The sequence below is a fragment of the Melozone crissalis genome, unplaced genomic scaffold, assembly GCF_028551555.1.
Source record: "Melozone crissalis strain CALT ecotype California unplaced genomic scaffold, PUWL_Pcris_2 ptg000026l_1, whole genome shotgun sequence".
Classification (NCBI taxonomy): domain Eukaryota; kingdom Metazoa; phylum Chordata; class Aves; order Passeriformes; family Passerellidae; genus Melozone; species Melozone crissalis.
This window is the reverse complement of record NW_026535804.1, coordinates 9,936,013-9,955,190: the sequence shown is the minus strand read 5'-3', so window position 1 is coordinate 9,955,190 and position 19,178 is coordinate 9,936,013. Positions and strand designations below refer to the sequence as shown.

At 40.0% G+C, this 19,178-nt stretch overlaps 1 protein-coding gene across 1 annotated transcript in view; it reads left to right on the top strand.

The window, feature by feature from the left end:
* Positions 1-19,178, top strand: part of ERN1 (endoplasmic reticulum to nucleus signaling 1) — a 32,647-nt gene that overhangs the window by 3,783 nt on the left and 9,686 nt on the right. The window contains exons 2-8 of the mRNA XM_054278926.1: positions 5,676-5,787; positions 14,180-14,213; positions 15,144-15,216; positions 15,892-15,964; positions 17,072-17,194; positions 17,803-17,904; positions 18,327-18,588. Of these exons, the coding sequence (XP_054134901.1) occupies positions 5,676-5,787; positions 14,180-14,213; positions 15,144-15,216; positions 15,892-15,964; positions 17,072-17,194; positions 17,803-17,904; positions 18,327-18,588 (779 nt within the window). The remainder of the gene's footprint in view (positions 1-5,675; positions 5,788-14,179; positions 14,214-15,143; positions 15,217-15,891; positions 15,965-17,071; positions 17,195-17,802; positions 17,905-18,326; positions 18,589-19,178) is intronic.

Below are 19,178 nucleotides of genomic sequence, written 5' to 3'. Positions count from 1 at the left end.
GACTCAGAAAAGAAAATTATTTCCCGGCTAAGACATGGCACATGTCTTAGCCGGCTTACTCATGAGCACACAATTATCTCTATGAAATCAGTAACAGTTCTTGAAATCAGCGCACCCTGTCACCCATCCAGGGTCACTGGGAAGTGTTTTCCTGTTCTTTATTCATACTTGAAGAACATCTTGTGGTATCACCCCCACAGCAAAATGTATTTCTGGGTTGCAGAGCTGTGACCTCAAGGAACTCCGTGGCCTGGTTTTCTGTCTGCTTTCCCCACTGACTTCAGTGCAATTTGTGCCTTCCTGGTGACCTTCATTTCAAAAACAGTGATTTTAAGCAGATGAATTAATAGAAAAAATTATTGCCATGGGAATCTGTTTTCTTCTAACACAATAAAACAAACTAAAGCATAGCTTTGCTAACCCTTAGAAAAATCTGAGCTATTGGGGTGAAGGAAGATGTTATCACCCTTGACACTGAACTGCACCACACACACACCAGAACTTGTTCTGCAGCTTTCACTGACCTTCACTTGACTGCCAGGTCCTTCAGAATTGTTTTGAGTAATTTTGTTACTTGGATTTCTAAAACATTTTATCTAAAGATATGGTAGATCTAGACTGAGGGAAGATTCTTATGGGAGACTTAACTAGTATATATAAAGTTAATTTCTTTGTCTATTAGATAGTATATTTCTATTCTAGCTTTAAAATGCTGGTTTCTGCTTAGTCACAAATTTTAGGTTGTTACAGATTATTAGCAGTCAGCTTTAAAACTTTTGTCAAATTTGAATCAATGAGACCTTGAAATTTTGTCGTTTGAATGATTAAAATTAATTCTAAAGCAGTCCCCATGTAATTTCAAATTATTGTAAATTGTTAACCTTATATAGCTGTTGATGTGGAAGATTGTTATGAGTACAGACTGCCAGGGCAGTAGAAGCTCTTACTGAATTCCAAAGAGGGTAGGTGTTAAAATAGATGCAGCAATTTCAGATGAAATGAAAGAAGGAACAAAGCCAGGTTTTCCTTCTGTCTCATTTTCTTTGTTCACTAAATTAAGTTCTTTTTGCTTAGTTCCTTCATGTCCTGACATATTTTTTTTGGAGTCAGTTGATGTATCTTCCTAGAAATAGGATTGCAATATGAAATAAAAGTCTCTTAAGAATTTGCATTGCATCACAACAGTTGGGACCTCACCCTTGCAGGGAGGGAGGACAGGATCTGTGTTACCAGTTATCATAGAGTCTGTCTCAGGACTGACATTATGGTGTCTTTTTGTGGTGGAGAAAGCTCTTGCATACTTCATAGAAAAATGAAAACAAGTGTGCCTTGTACATACAGTTTTTTATAATTTTGGTCATTTTTCATTGCAGTGCTTATCCCAGGCTTTAATTAATCCATTTATCAATTAATTACAAAGCTTTGTGTTCAAAATAAAATCTATTCAATATTTGCAACTTTGATACTTCGGTCTCTAGCCACTGATAAAAGTCACAAATCAAACCAAGAGAAAGTATTTTTAATTTTTCAGTCTGGATGAAACACAAGTAATTATTTAAATTATCTGTTCAATTTTCTATCACTTGATAAAATTTCAAAGAATAAAGCCTTGTTTCCATATTATTATACTAACTCCCTAGCCTTTTACAAGTGATTACTGTAGATACTGAGCAAAATAAATGAGCAATATTGCATAGCAAAATCTACAGAGTCATTGGGATTTTTTTAAATTTAGGTCAAATGCTTCACCAGGGTCACTGTGCTACTGAGCTGGGTAATGTCAACTGCATGATATCATGTGCTTTGAAAATTATGAGTGAATGGCTGATTTTAATAATGGCATTTTATGTATTTCATCTGTGTTCAAATACAAATTTAGAAGTAAGGGAAGAACTAATGAAATCTGCCCTATATTCAGTCTTTACCCCAAAGGAGATGTTATCTCCAACACACAGGGCTGCAGTGACCACATCAATGTGACTTTGATAGCTGAATATAAGAAAGCCCTTCAGAAGAAGTGAAACTTAAACACAGACCTGATCTGCTGGGGGGAAGGGCTTTGAGGGAGAACATCAGAAAAGCTGTGTATTTTACAGGGAAATGATGCACAAATGTGGCAGCATCTCCTCATCACAGGAACCCCAGAGCTGCAGGGCTGGTTTCTCTCCCAGGGAGCAGGGCTGGGCCCAGAGCAGGTGGGTTCCCTGGCTGGAGACACCTGATGGCTCTTCCAGGTGCTGTTCCTGTGGTGCCTGTGAATGCCACAAGTCCTTCCACCCCAGGAGAGTTCATATCTCCCTGTTAACCATGCCACAAGTCCTTCCCACCCCAGGGAAGTTCACCTCTCCCTGTTAACCATGCCAGACACCTGTTAACCATGCCCCAGGTCCTTCCACCCCAGGAGAGTTCATATCTCCCTGTTAACCATGCCAGACACCTGTTAACCATGCCCCAAGTCCTTCCACCCCAGGGAAGTTCACATCTCCCTGTTAACCATGCCACAAGTCCTTCCACCCCAGGAAAGTTCACATCTCCCTGTTAACCATGCCCCAAGTCCTTCTACCCCAGGAAAGTGCACATCTCCCTGTTAACCATGCCCCAAGTCCTTCTACCCCAGGGAAGTTCACATCTCCCTGTTAACCATGCCACAAGTCCTTCCACCCCAGGAAAGTTCATCTCTCCCTGTTAACCACACCAGACACCATGGGGTGTAGCTGGAATTGGTGCTTCTCCCCTCCCACACCAAGGGTCCTACACTGAAAAGCTCAGAAAGAGCTGTTGGGATTTCATGATCTTGGTCATATCTGAGAACTGTAGAACTGTCTAGGCAACAGCCAGGTGTTCATTTGGTTTTCCACTGAAACTTGCAGGAGCCCTTCTTCAGCTACAGTTTTCTTTCTCTGTTGTTCAGTTTGTGACTGGAGGGAAGAACAGAAATGTCTTCCTGCTCTGAGTGCAGTGTGCAGAGGAACCCTTTGCATATTTGCACTTTCTGTTTGGTCCCAGGTCCTAGGAACCTGCTAAAACACCAACAGTCTGGAAGACAACACTGGTTACTGATGTCTTGATCAGAGTTTCAGAGCTCACATTTAATTCCTTAATTTCTGTATCCTTGATGCCCCAATAAATAAATATTCAAATGTTAATTATGAAAGTGTTAAATGTACAATCTACAACAAATAATGTTCTATACACTGTGTATTCCTGGTATGTGATACCCAACCATACTCATGGTGGTTATTTTACAGGCAAATGTTTTGTGAAAATGTTACATGTATTTATTTCTTAATCAGAAGACAGGAAGAGAACATGGTTTATGAAGAATATACTGATTCTGTAAGATAAGATAAAGATAAGACTTGTACAGAGAATAAGAAGTAGCCTAGAAAAACAATCTTACACTGTATATGCAGACAATGTTGTGGATTTGCTGTATGTTATATTTTAGTTGCAACTAAACTTCAACACTAGTCATTACATTCTGGGTGTCAAATTCCCACCTGCAATTTAAAGGAACTCGAATAGTTTTAATTTCCTGTCTTTAACAGTTGTATTTTCTTGCTCAATTTACTGTTTCACTCTAGGTGCAGTTTCACTGTGTTTACTAAACTGAGCCTCACAATCAGATGGTTCTCAGCCCTGAAGGGCTGTGAGAGTGGAGCGTGGGCTGTGTCTTCCCCCCTCACTGCAGAATCAGTGAATCTGAGTTGTTTGACTAATGATGGTTAATCAACTACACCATCCTAAGTGTAGTTTTGTGTACAAAAATACCTAGGGGACAAAATTTTCATTAATTACTTTGATACAGTGGCTACAATAGTTTAACAAAAGTAATAATACAGATGACTGAGATCTCCTAACTTTACAACAGAGCCCCTCTGCTCTTACACCCAGTCAGGTTGTTAGGCTGGAAAGGTGCTGTGGGTTCAGCTCTGATCAGTAACATCTTGAGGTGCTTTTTTATAGGGCAACTGTTATGCACTGTCCCTTTTGAACAAACACTGCAGAGTTTAATCCCAGATGTAAATATTTTATCTAAGTGCAGATGGCTGTGCAGCCTGCAGAATTTAACAATGTCATGTAAAGAATATTATATTTATGTGTTAAATACTTCTCCCATTTTTTTCTGGCCTTCCAGCAATTATTTCTGATCTGTGGTTGCTATACTGTTGACTTGTACTTCCATTTCTTTCTGCACTGTGTGTTTTACAATGGTGTGCTCCAGCTGAATATGACTGCAAAGGAGCATGTACAATATTTATAGGTGCAACCTGAGTGTTGGCTAGTTAGCACTGTGTTATATTATCCTTTTAGCTCTGTGCTTTGCCTGAAAGTATAATGCCTTAGTTGGATTGCACTAAAATGTATAGCTGTTCAAAGAAAGTTATTCCTTGTACTTTAATTTGGTAATTAGGTATTTTGCTTTGCAGTAATTTTTACATGACCAGTAATTGTTTTTTACAATAAGTCATTGAAGACATTAATTATGTCAAATGAATACATTTTCATTTTGTGTGGTAGGTTAAGAACTATATTTAACTGTGAAACTTTGAAATGTGGCAGGTGTCACACAGATGAGCAATGCAGATACAGCCTGCAAATGAAAAGTTACTTGAGTAAAAACTTGAGCCCTGGAAAACAAAATGGGTCAATCTTAGGATGTCTTGGATCATCTTTAGGCAGGAAGAAAAGAGCAGGCATTAAATTAACATGCTTGTTCTGCTTTGTGTGATGGAACACCTTGGGCTTAGTTCCCACAATAACTGCACAGTTCTGAGTCCTTGGTGTTTGTGTGATGCCCTTTTAATAAAGTTCCTTTTCCTGCAAGGGCCAAGCTCCAAACCTGCTTGGGCTGCAGGAAGCACAGTGGCACCAAACTACTCCCCAGGGCAGAATGAATTGGATTGGGAAATGGAGGTTTGAGCCCTGCAGCCAGCTGCTTTCTCAGAGATCACTGTGCATGTGCTCATCCTTATGGTCACATTCCTTAGCAGTGTTCTTTACTCTGTACTGCAGAAAGACAATATTGGGAGACATGAGGTACAAACCCACAATTAAGAGATTTACCAGTATGGATCTGCTCCAGCCTTTAAACTGCATCTCTCCTGAGTATTTTGCCCTTGCTCAGAGCAGCTGTCAGTGCTTGCAGCTCCATCTGTCAGCCACAGTAGACTTCATTGGTCATTGTTCAGTTGTACTTATCCAGGTTCCACCCAGCCAATGTCCCTTCATTTCTAGGGGGCTGAACCTGGCAGAGGATGTTCTGTGTGCCTGTGTGTCCCTTTGACATTGACATGTGGCTTCTCTGAGCTGCTCCGAACTTCCCCACTCTTCATAACTTACTGCATGGTCCCTTTGTCAGTCCTTCCCTAGATCAGCCCTGCCTCTGGTCTCTCCTAACTCTAGTGCAAGAAGATTTGATATCAAATTGAAAATGGAGGTGGAGTTAAAGCACATCCCAGTCTGTTTCTAGAGGAACTTAGCACAGTGACATCTGCAGTGTTAACAGCAAATTAACCAAACCAAACCAAAAATCACTGAATTCCAAGGGGCAAGAAAATTGTTCAGTCCGTGCATTTAAGACAAGAGATATTCTAGCCCATGTACTGTCTGACAGTTATGAGTAAACTCTGTAGTAAATAATCATACTCATCATATTGGTTTTTCTTTTCCAGAACAGCAGCTCAGTAACTGTGCCAGAAACACTGTTGTTTGTTTCAACCCTGGATGGAAGTTTGCATGCTGTCAGCAAGAGGACAGGAGCAATCAAGTGGACTTTAAAAGAAGGTGAGCAGGAGGTGTCCTGATGGCCTCTACTCAATTGCAGAAATAACAGTCAAATTAATTGGCAATTCCAACTCTTGTAAAATCTGGTAAATACTTTCTTTTCTTTTTAAATTTTGTTCTTGTTCCAGAATTAAACTACAGTTTTTCTAGAGTCATGTTCATCTTCATAATTTCACTTGTAGGTATTTTCCAGGTTTATGTGAGGGGTTTTTTTAGGTTTTGGGGAGTTTTGTTTGCTTGTTTGTTTCCTCTGGATGTTTAAGGTGTGGGGGTATAATTGGTAGGTGTCATGTTTTCTGGGAATGACTGCAATATAAGCAAGCATAGAACAGAGTAGATGTGTCAGCTTGTGGAACTGATGGCAGAGGGATTGCAGGATTCTGTCTCTGGAATACCCTGCATTCTCTGGTGCAGTGCAAACCTCAGGGATTTTTCTATAACAGATGTTTAGGAACACACGGTTTTTTTAAATAAAAGAACTGAACTTGTATAAAGGAATTTAACATTGTTCAGTGACTGGAAGTGATTTTGTAATTTTAATTACTGAGCAGAGCTAGTTCTGTCTTGATGAAAAAATTAGTATTTGTAAACAAAATTAGCAAATTTGTTTAGTGGGACTCTGATTATGTATGGCAGAGGTGATAGTAGCACCTTCACTTCTGGAAATAAATTTGAGGGTCAAGTGGAAGGAGTCAGTGACAGCATCATTCTGGCCTGTGCTTTTAAACCTGCCAGTTTAGTAGGTGAGCTGAAGTGCTGGGGAATGGATTGTGCCTATCTGGTGTCTGCAGCACCAACCAGTTGTTCTTTGTGAAGCCATTTGTATTTGAAAGCAGATCTATCAGACAAAAAGTTAACTTTTTAAATGAGCAAAGAAGCCCTTAGAGTAGAAGGGGCTAAGCCAAGTATTTTCTTGAAGGATCTTGGTCTTCTCCCATCTCCTGTTTAAATTTAGACCCCTCCTTTTCCTGAGCAGCCCTGCCTAAAAGCAGGTTGTCAGCTTCCCAATTTAGTGCTGCTGTAGGCTAAGAAAAACTTGCTGCTCTCTTTGTCATTCCAGTGACACAAACATACCCTGCCTAGTGCCAGTCTAGAAGGGTATCACAACTGGCATTGCTTTGCAGCCACACTTAGTAAGTGGCAAGAGGTTTTCTGAAGAAGAAATGAACACCCTTTGGTAACAAAAGTGATCTTGATCAGAGTGTGTTGCTCAAGGAACTTCCCTTGTTTAAAAAAGAATTGTTGCAAAACTCTTGTTGGTTCTGTAGAACTGCCAGACTGGATAATCTAGTTTTATGGAACTTCTTGTTTCTTCTCTGCTGCTGACTTCTGCATCTTATGTACATAAATTGTGCTCACTCAATTTTTGCAAAGCACTTAGTGCTCCTTATTTTATTTCTGTGTAATAGGGCAACACACAGGGATCAATGAGAGAAGAATTAGTGGCAGGTATCAGTGTTCCAAGATGCCTCCTGAGTTAACTGAGTTAAGTGGACAAGGAACAAGGGCCTGTACATATAAATTGGTGACTGAATTTGTAATGGGAGGGGGTTTATTTATTTTTGCAAATCTGTGTTTGTTGGTGGTCACCCTGTGGGTGGGAGGCCCAACAGACAAGACAGTGTTGGAAACAAATGAAAGCCCATTCAGCTTTCTGTGCTGAACCCCTGGAGAGACCTAATAGTGCAGAATTCATTATTAATATTAGTGTATAAACACAGGAGTTGGGTGCACTGTCTGTCAGCAACATGGTGCTGTAGCAGAGAGTGCCTGGCAGGAAGCTGCCTGCACTGCAAGCAGGGCTCTTGCAGGTGCCATTTTACCCTGATTACAGCAGATAACACCATGTGTTGTAGCTCAGGTGCTTTGAGAAGGTGTGGAGGTCACCTGCAGCACTGCAGTGGCACTCACCAGGAAAGGAACATTTTATTACTGCACTTGAGCAGCAAGGTATTTAACAAAGGGCAATTCAGGTGCATTTTATTTTCATTAGGGAAAAAAAAAAAACAAGGCCATGTTCATTATCAGGCAGTGCTTAAACAAACATGAATATCTTGCTATGTGTGGCTTGTTTTCATTTAGCACTGAAGCTTATCTTAGGTGTGTGGAGTAAATGAGCCAATGATTATCACCACAATAACATGTTTGGGTTTCCTTCCTTCATGCAGTGCTGGCAAAAAAGGCAGTCAGAATAGTTGTGCAGCCCATAAAGCAGGCAAAAATTAGGTCAGTTAGGAATAGGACTTTCCACTGTCAGAAATAAGCTGTATCTCTGCAGTTATATGTGATGAGACTGTGGACTTGTTGAGAGTGCTTAAAATCTTCGTTTCCTGTTGACTTCAATGGGTCTTGTTCTCTGGCAGCTCTCAGGATTTTTCAGTGAGCAGGTAGCTCATGCTGCTCATTTCCTGGGCCTTGGAAAGCTGGCAAATGGTTGGAAAGTTCAGAGAAAAACCCAAATTCCTCCTCCCTTGTAATTTCTGAGAGGCACCTTTGCTTGTGCAGTGACCCCACACAAAGAGCTGGTGTTGAAGGCTGTGGAAAGGCTGTGGCTCACATCTCACAGCACATTTCACATTTCTCTTGGTGCCACCCCTGATCAATACAAGGAGCTGTCAGCCCTGAGTGACAGTGGGACAGGCTCCCATAGGCTCCCACATTTTCTGCACTTGCCACTAGCAAGATACTTAGTCAGCGTCCTCAGTAAGGTTCCTTAGGATGAAACCTCTTTCCCAAAACTGATGGCAATAAAACAACTTCTGCCATTTCCTGCAGACCTCTTTGAAAGGTACAGAGGTGCAGCACTTCAGATTTGTGTTTATGTGCAAGGGGACAGAGATGGTCATGATGGTCATGAGAAGCTGCTGGCAAGGCAGAATCTGGAGAAAGCTTTCCTCCTTCCTGTCAGACTTCATTTCACAGTTCTGATTTCAGTGTGAGCTTTAAGAGTGTGATTTTAAGACTGTGCTGTTCCCTCACATCTTTGTAAAACTCACCTTGTATGTCTCTGTTAACTCAAGATCTTGGTTTTTGAGCACAATATTGAATTTGAGATGCTAAGGCTGCAGTGCTGCAAGCTGTACTCATGGGCAGGCTGTTCCTCTGCTCTCTCTGTCCTCTTGTATTGTTCAAAGGCATCCTTTTTTTTTTTTTTCATTCACCAGCTCCTTAAAAGCTTTCCCTTAAGAACTAATTCAAAGTATTTTGCCAGAAGAACATTTAATATATGCAGATTTGGATCCTCATTTAGAGCCAGTAGAAATTTTGTTTGTTGTGACCTTCAGGTCTTTGTAGCAGTCAAAAAATGATGGTCCACAATCAGTTTAAAAGGTTTTGATTTCCAACACCTCACTCATAACCTGTAGATTTTAGAGGATGCTTATGATAACACAAAGGTATAAAGGTTCTATTTATGGGATCAAATATACAGATTTTAAAGGGCAAGTCTGAGGTCTGTAGGTCCTGCTTTAGTAACATTGGTTTTTCCCATGCAAGAAATAATATATTTGTGCATAGCTGTATATTAATAAGGATTGTTAAAACAAAACAGTTGCAGAACAATACTGTTTTCAACAAATTCCAGAGCTCAGTTTGTGTCTCCAGCCTCATTTGCAGTCCCTGCAGCAGCAGATGAGGGTGGGTTTCAATTTGCCAGTTAGCCCAAACCTTGTGGTAGGGCCTCAGGGCAGGAAACCGTTTTTTCCAGCTCATTCCAGTGGGGCAGTGACTCAGTCACTGTTTCAGCCTCCCACTTCTCCTTTCCAGTCATTGGCTCTAAGGGCACATTACAGTGATGACAACATGCAACTTTATCTTTATCTTGTATGTTAAAAATACTCAGAGTTTGGGCAAAGGGCAAATTTATCTTAAATTTTTTTACATTATTTGTGAAATATGGAGAAAAGTCAAATACATTATATTTAGTGTATGGGTACAGTTTCATAGGGCTTTTTTCCATATATGTATGCAAAGTGTGGGTCAGAACCATCTGAAATGTGTAACACATTTCTGCCCACTCACAAATATATTCTGGCCATGATGCAACCAAAACTGGATTGGGACATCTGCCTGCCAGGTCAAAATGTTCCTTTTGGGGCAGTGGAATAGAGCCAAATAATTGACCAAATTACTGGGCAGACATTATGTTAACGTGTTTCTAATAACTGCTGTACTTGTAAACAAACACTTGGAGTTCTAGAATAAATCTTTATAATGCAGGATCCATCTCCTTTTAATTTTTTTTTTCTTAACAAGGTTATTTTACAACTTTTTGCTGGTAGAGGCTGTGTTACCAGTTCAGGAAGCTAAAGCTTGTGTGTGCTGAATGTAGGAATCAGTAACATAATCAGTAACATAATCTGTTTTAGCAGAGGCTGCAGAAAAAAAAAAAATTGAAAACCATTGGAAATATCTATAGAAAACTCAGTCTTCTCTCCAGCACTGGAGATATTTACAGGATGGTGTTCTGCTTCCTAACTCACCCCCACCATGCTCCAGAGTCATTTTGACATTTGTTTTCTTAGTCTAGAAAGTGGAAAAAGCTTTCTGTAGGACCTAGCAAGAACTTGGCTTTTCCCTGCTACATGGGATGGAAGCTTGAGGGAGAGGGAGATGCATTTTTCACTTTTACCACATTTTCTGTCCAGCTTTCATTCCAGTACAGAATAGTTGCTGCTTTGGAGCAGATCAGGCCTGTTAGAGGGACTTTCCCAGCTACAGGAACTGCAGTCCAGGGAGTTTTGAAAGCAGTGACGTGGTGCAGTCCCAGCATGTCAACACTTGAGTGGGGAGCAGCAGGAGAGGGGAGGAGGACTCAGAGGAGGACTCAGAGTTCTGACTTTTGCAAGAGCTTTTTCTGTTGGACCCCTTGTGCAGCAAAGGTGCCTTCAGTCACAAGAGGGCTCACTCTTTTACTGCTCTGTGTTCAAGCATGTGAAAACTATTGTAAGAACTGGTAACAATTAATTGAACTTGAGATTCTCTTTTTATCTCAGAGCAAGTTCTTATTTCAAAACAAACTTTGAAACAGAGGTTGGAACAGGTCCCAAACCACATGAAAGTGAATGTGAAGAGTTTATTGTCTGTCTTCAAAGGATCTCTGCTGAGCCACAACCTGGATTCAAGATCATGAAAGTGTTAAGAAAATGAGAAAATTTACATCACCTCAGTAACTAAAAATGTAGAAAAATGGCTTTCCACAGCCTGTCTTTCCAGGTGGATGGTGCTAGTAGTGACAGGAGCATTCCTTTCACTTTAGAAAACTAACTCCTCCATCCTTGTGAAGAGCCTCATGTGTGGAAATGAATCAGAAATCCATAAATGATTTCTAACAATTCACACACAACACTTCACTGTGCAGGAAGCCATCAGAATAATCAGTGTTTTGGCTCATGTGCCACTAAGTATTAAAAAAATTCTTGCTGCTTGTCATAAATTCTTAATCTGTTCTATCTACCACTTTTTTATCTTTGCTCATAAATCAAGTTTCAGTTACTAAGAAATCAAGTAAAAGCAGGAATTTTTTCATTTCTGATGAAGAACATGATGCTGAAGACATAGTACTAAAGAGAAGTTCAAGGACTTTCATGACAATGATGTTTCTGTACACACTGAATAGTTTGGGATTTGCCATAAGAATCCTTCATGTCATCTGATAGGCAGCAGTGCTTCAAAAAAACACTGCAAAACATAGAGACATTCATGAGACTTCTGGCATTGTTTATTAAAGTGTAGAAGACATTTATTGATGACATTGGAAACTGCTTTAAGTGACATTTTCCCAACAGCTTTCAGAAACACAAGCTAATGGATAAAAGCTCAATGCAAGTAATCCTTGCACATAGATATGTGTGTGTGTGTCCTTTCACTCTTGTGGTACTGTGTGGTCAATAAAACCATGCAAAAATTATCAGATCTTTAACTGGAGCAGAGGGGAGTGCTTTATTTTGGTTGATAAAATTTTCTTAGACTGGGCAATCTATTTAAGTAAAACCAAGCTATTAGCCCAAAAGTGTTTTGCTGTATTACTACTCTGCACTGTATTTTCAGGAGAGAGAAGGAGCTCTAGGGAAGCATTACTAACCAGGCTCTCCTGCAAATGTCAAGGACAAACCAGGATCAGTTGCTAGAAGACATAATCTACCTTAGAAATTTCCTGTAATTGTTCACATTTTCCTGAGCAGTGTTTGAAAAGCCCCTGAAATACTGAGAGATTTGAGGCAATCCCAGTCTGTGCTGCTCTGTGAGGTGTCCTGCCACTAACAGTGCAGTTAACAAAGTTGGAGATTGATTCAGATTGTAGTAATTTTACATTGTAATTTCATCTAACAACTTCACACCACCATTTAATTCAGAGAAGAAACAGTCCTCTAATTAAAATTAAAAGTTTCTGAAGATTATTCTGACAATAAACTATTTATGTTAGTTAGTCTTATCTTTAGCCCAGGTTGACTAGAAAGTGATTTTATAGAACATCTGCATTGTTAAAAATGAAACAATAAATATGCAGTCACTTCAAAAAAGTTGTGCAGCTTTGTTACTCCCAGTGATCACTTGAGGGCATTTTTAGGAATAGGAAAGAGTTGCCCCAGTGCTGCTGGTGAAGCTGCTGTTGTCTCACAATAGGCACTGGCACCACAGGTGAGAGTTTCTTTTCTTACCATGTGGGACACTCCCTGTGTAATCAGTTCTTCAAGAGACTTACAAAGTTTATTTGGCTTTTGCCTTTAGCAATGCTTGTAGCATTTGCATTAAATCTTACTTAGCTGAGCCAGGTGTTGCTTGTTCTGAGCCAGGTGTCACTTGTTCTGATTCATGATGCTGTTTCTTTCACAAAACTGAGCATTCCCTTCCCATGAAGCATTTGTGATTACAAAACCTCTTGCCTTTGGTTTTTAATGTCTCTCTTCTTTTAGGTCATTTCACCCAGATTAAGGGATACCCTGAGTCCATAAACTTGGTCTCAGTTTGCCTTTAGTAGTTCAACCCAGCAGCTCAGCTCAACTCAAGTCAATCCACTGTCTATGATGGGCAAAAATTGCTTTTTTCTTGCTTTTCCCTAGGGATGGAGAGCTGATGATGTAAATCACCATGTGTTATATTAGATATTATAAAGCTTGTGGAATACTTGAAGCAAACACTGAGAAATAATTGACATATAATCAATGAGAGAGGCATCCCTCCCAACATATCCTGAAAGCAGTTTATTCACACAAGGGATAGAAATGAATTGCTTGATGTAGTTGATGCAATAGAAGGTCTGACTCAGCAGCCTGGTCTGTAGAGACAGGTACAGAAGATGAGTCACTAAGCTCCTTTGTTTCAATGTTAATTATTCTTATGGCCTTTGATGTGTGTTTGGGTTCTCAGTGAATTAAATGGAGTTTATTTTGACGCTTTTGGGAGTGTGTCCTGGAACACTTTTTAGGCTTGAAGAGAAAAAAATTACATGTGGTTATGTACTGAACAAAGCTGCTCTGAGACTGTTGTAAGAAGAAATCAATGAAATAAAGATAACTGTACTGTTATCCCTCATATTCTGCTTTCTTTCTGTCTCTGGCATTAATGTTCTTCTTTGGGTGGCTGCTGCTTTCAGCTGTGTTGCAGCCAGAGATCTGCTTGGGTAGGGGGTTATCATTTTTTAATCCATGTAAAACCAGGTCATCCTTGCAGGCCATTGCCATCAAACCCAGCTCTGCTGTGGTGCCCTGCAGAGTGGCACAGACTCTGAAAGCCCTGGGTACTGAGCCCTGAATTTCCTGTTCTTGTCTTGCTTAGCTCTGCAGATACCCCAGTACACTCAGGCTGCCCAGAACCTGTGCCAGTTTCCCAGCCAAAGGCTGTCAAAACATCAGTGTTTTTGTTCTCATTTCCCTCCTGTTGCATCATGATGTTTACAGGGAGACAGAGGAGGTGAAAAACAGTGTTTGCTTGGTCATTTGTCATCCTCTTACTCAGACTCATTCCAGTGGAGTTTGATTTTCCCTGTGGAAGTGGAGATACTTAGAGGATTGCCAGTATACCATTAATTAGCACATGTTTGTCTTGGAAATTCCAGAGTATGTCTTATAAATCAGGGTACTTCTATGGTGCTGGCATCAGGAGTGAAAATCCTGTGATTCAGGATTTTGTAAGCTCTCAGTAATTTTGAGATATTTGCTGTTGGTAAAACTGAACTAAGGACTTCAGAAGACTTTCCCAAGTGCTTTGTAGTTTCCCATTTTGTGAACCAAGTTCCAGGAACAAGAGGAGGCTGCTGAGAGTTTACTTCCAAACTGTGCATCAGCCTTTCTAAAAGGAGCAAGATTTTGCAGGCCTGACTTGATCCTGTATCTGGTGGGTTCAAGGGATTGAATTGCTACTAATTTGACTTTTTCTTTTTCTCTGTGTGCAGATCCTGTACTCCAGGTGCCAATCCATGTGGAAGAGTAAGTCTGCTTCCTTTATCTCATTTACAGCTTGTTCAATTTTCACTGACATCTTAAAATTTTAACCAAACCCATCTGTGTTCTAGACAAGCTGCACACCTTGCAGAATGCCATTTAAGGTGGCATGGGGAACAGATGAAAGGATAGAATTAGCTACATACAATAGCTGAGAAGAAACATCCTGTGTGCAGCCTGTTCTCTGGAGCCCTTGCTGGGTTTGGACATCAGGGCTGTGAACTGTGCCAGGGGTGACAGGTGGGGAGTGACAGAGCCAGGACTGATTCTGGGTTCTGTACTTATCCCCTCAAACAGAGACTAAACCCAGTGAAAGACAGGAAACTACAACCACCACCACAACCAGAATCTGCAAATGCCATCCTCGAGCTGTGAATTCAGATTGCTCCCTGCAGCAACCTCACATTTAGCTAGAAAATCTGGGACTTGAACTTTGTCTCTGAAGTCAGTGGTGACATCCTTTCTTTTTTTGATCACAGAACCATAGACATTAGAGTTTGAGTTTGTTTGGGGGTCTTTCTGTAGTTTGGGTGTAGGGATCTCAAGTTTACTTAATTCTATATACTCTTTCATTGTTTCCTGCCTTCCTTATGCTCTCTGGTTTTCTTTATTTGTTTAGGTTATTTCTAAATCTGTGTCATTTTAAGAGCTTGTAGGTTAAGTTTAAAAGCTTTCACCTGAGCCATTGCCTGCCACATTTGGGTCATTGTGCATTCAAATACATTAGTGGTCTTATGTTTTATCAGTTCTGAAACTTCCTTATATTTTTTAATTTTCACAGTTCATAAATTAAACTTCAAAAAATTCAATGTCAGATGAATTTCTCTGTAAAGCCAGCAGTGGCCACAGTTTCTTTCCTGCTCTCTGAGAATCACAGTACATTTTTATCATTTATAATTGCTGTTTAAATCCTAGGCCAGCATTTCTTCCAGACCCAAACGATGGCAGTTTGTACACACTTGGTGGCAAGAACAGTGAAGGCTTGACTGTAAGTATATTTTAAAATTATTTCCTAAATAAATGCCCCACTCAACCTCATGGCTTTGCAGAAGGAAAACATACTTTTACTTTGTTAGAGCAGAATGTGCCACCTTGTGATTGCCAGGAAGTGATTTCTACTTGAAAATATCAACACCACTTCTTGTTCCCATGTACGAATTTTCTGTAACTTGCTAAAATAATGATAACTACAAATAAAATTCATGGTTTGTTATCCAAATTCTGAATAATCTCAGTGTGATTTGATGGGAAGGCATATCCAAAATAACACCAGTCAGATGTGTCACTCTCTCCAAACACATTTCTAAAACCATCTGCCAGAAGCAAGATTAATAAATGCTCTGTGCTAACCCCTTTAAAAGATCTTTATAGGATTTAGTAAGCAAACAAAAATACTGAACCTTTCAAATAAGTGACCAATCCATGTAGGCCACAGCTACTGCTTAATGCTTGACTTTCATTTTTAAACTTTATCTGATACTCAAATAAAATGTTTGGCTTACTACAAGAACTTTTTCCTCACCTGCTATGATTTCCCTTAGGAACTTGGGCATTGTTAAATATTTTAGTATTTACTCTGGCTGAATTCTCAGGTATTATAATAATAGAAATAACCAATACAATGTATGTATATTGTTTGTTTGTTTGTTTGTTTTCCCCCTAGAAACTTCCATTTACTATCCCAGAGCTGGTGCAGGCATCTCCCTGTCGCAGTTCTGATGGGATCCTGTACATGGGTGAGCTCAAATTTTATCTCTTTCAGATTGCAACATGTTCAGCAACTACAAAATGTAGAGACTCCCAGACAGACTGAAGGAAATAGGCCTAATTTTGGGTATTAATTATGATTTTTCATTAATCTTTCTGATAACAGAAAATCTGATTAATATAGAATGCAGTTCCTCTGTGATGATTAAAACCAACTGGTTTTCCTGAAGGAGTAAATACCTTTTCTTAGCAGTGAGATGCTTGTATGGGGATTTTTTATTTCTTGAGATGCAGTCTCTCGACAAAATATGACTTCTACTTAAAATCTTCTTATGATTATAAATGTCATTGACTGCCTGATAATTAGGATTAAATTAGCAATCCCATTGCACCACAGTTAGACATCCTCCATTGTCTGACATACAGTCAGTTCATTTACTGTACAAATAATAAATTGCTCACTGTCCTGACTCATTCTAACTGCAGATGGATTTGGGAGGAGAAAAGGAGAAGAAAGGACAGTTATTACTTATCACAACAGTAAAATATGTGAAGATCAGAGTAAGCTTAGTTTCTAAATCTCCTGAAGGGCCAATGCTCCTTCTGGTTCTCCATTTCAAATCTTGCCAGTAAATGAGAGAAAAATGTTTATTTGAAGCTTCTAAACACGACATGCATGTATTAACTTCAAAGAAATTCTTAAGGCCATGGCTCACATAGTCTTGAGTGTGATGTTTGGATTACAATCCTTAAGAAATTTGTAAGGTGTAGACCCTCGCTTTTTTTTTTTCCACCTCCTGTCTTTCACCATGAGCACTTCAGTCTCCTCATCTGAGAGCTCCTGGGATCTGCTGCACTCAGAGTTCTGTTAGATTTTATGTGTCAAAAAATCATTCAGCCAATAGTACTTACTCTTCTAAATATTGTATTTGGGTTTGGGGTTTGTGGTCAGTACTTGGGATTGGCCAGTAATGCTAAATGACCAACCTAAGCCTGACTGTGAAAAACTGTTTTATTAAAAATGCTTTATTTGTGCTAAGTCCATGAGTCTACTAAAGAAAAAAGAAGACTGAAAAGCTGAATGAAAGTGCAGTTTTTCCAACTGAATGGTAGTGTGACTTCAATTATGATTTCAGGTAAAAAGCAGGACATTTGGTACGTGGTTGACCTCATGACTGGGGAGAAACAGCAGACCTTGACTTCCTCTTTTGCAGAAAGTCTTTGCCCATCAACATCCCTCCTGTATCTTGGGAGAACAGGTCATATGCTTTTTTTTACTGTAGTTTAAAAGAAAATTCTGATTTCTAAAGTTTAGGCTCATGACAAATGACCCTGTGGTCAGTTCAGGTTTTCAAGTTCATTTCTTGGAAAAACTTCTGTGAATTATGATTTTAGACTGTACACAGAACAATTATTAACTTTAGCAGCAGAGAGATAATGTTTTTTAAACTTTGGCAGTAGGTCCATTATTCTTTTTGTTGACAAGGTGGCATTTGTATTGTAATTAATGGTGTATTCCAGTGCCAGCTGTGAACTGTTTGTTCTGTAACGTATAGCTTTTAAAAAACTGTTTAAAGAAGATGGAAATAGAGCAGATCCACTGATATCACAAGTGCAGTGTGCTAAATGTCTGGTAAAGTCAGACCAACACCATGGAGGTGCTGACTAGAAACAGAAATAAGTGTTACAGGCTTGTTCTTTAACCTCTCTATCAATGTGTCCCTTTACATGGGATAGTGTTGGGAAAAAAGGAAATGCTGACAGCAGTGAGTGCTGTGTGGTGTTTGAGGAGTGTCTCAGATTTGAGAAGATTGATTCTATTCTCTCATAGGTTTTTTTGCTTCACAGACTGTATATCTTTTAACAGAGTACACGATCACAATGTATGACACCAAAAAGAAGGAGCTGCGATGGAATGCCACCTACTTTGATTATGCAGCTACTTTGCCTGATGAAGACATAAAATACAGTAAGAATTTAATTGCTGTCTCCCTGCTGCAATGGAGTTTTGTATATGAGCAAAAATATTCTGATTTTTTTTGTGTGGTGCATGCACTTCTGCCCATTTTTATCCATCACATACTGCAATATCTAAAGCCTGTTAGGTAACTTCAGGTAAATTGAGTTCAGCAGGGTGCAGCTCTTGAAGGTGTGACTCCTTAAAATCAGTGAGAAATGGCAGGAGAGGCAGCACCTCTGAACTCTGGTACACAACCTGCTTGCAGTGCTCTTGAATGGCAGCTGGACTTGTGTGTGCCCAGTTCTGGCCGAGGCTTTGCTGCTCAGCTGCTGTGCAGTGAGAGGTGTGGTGGTGACTGCATTCCAGAGCTGTTCCTGTGCATTGGTAAAGCCACAGAATCCAGGGCAGCCCCACACGTTTGTGCATTGCAGAAATGTCCCACTTTGTGTCCAACGGGGACGGGCTGGTGGTGACCGTGGACAGCGAGTCCGGGGACGTGCTGTGGATCCAGAATTACGCGTCCCCCGTGGTGGCCTTCTACATCTGGCAGCGAGAGGGGCTGAGGAAGGTCCTGCACACCAACGTGGGCATCGAGACCCTGCGCTACCTGACCTTCATGTCCGGGGAGGTTGGACACATCACCAAGTGGAAATATCCCTTCCCTAAGGAAACAGAGACCAAGAGCAAACTAACGTGAGCCTGAGATTCTGCTCTTCTCCCTGCCCAATTGACTGCTTTGTCATTAAACACAACAGTTAAGGGTTGTGCTACAAGCTGCAACATGGGGAAAAGAATGCATGAAAGCATTTCTAGTTCTCCAGGTGTTCTTTTATATAATATTTGATCTTTCAGTCTGAAAGGTCAGAGACCAAACCAAAATTTATAAACTTAGGAGTGTATATTCCTAAGTTTTATCAGATGTTCTGTGTTGAATAGTTTCTCACAATGAGGAATTAAATAGGTTTTCCTAATGTGAAGCCTTTCACACTATAAAAATGGTGCACACCATTTTGGCAAATGCCATTTATTGAAAAATGCAGAAATAGGATATGAGTTATGTCAAATGAGTGATGGTGCTGTAAATAATGAACTGACAATGCTTTCATAATTAAAAAAAAGCTTCATAGTACAGCAGTACTTCAAATAATTTTACAGATCAAGGCTTTTCAAGATACAAATACTGATTTGGGAAGCTCCTGCATTGGTTCTGCAGGGTTGTGCTGCCCAGGTTTTAGCTGAGATGTTAACACATCCATTTGCCTGCTGCTAACAGTGCCTGTGTT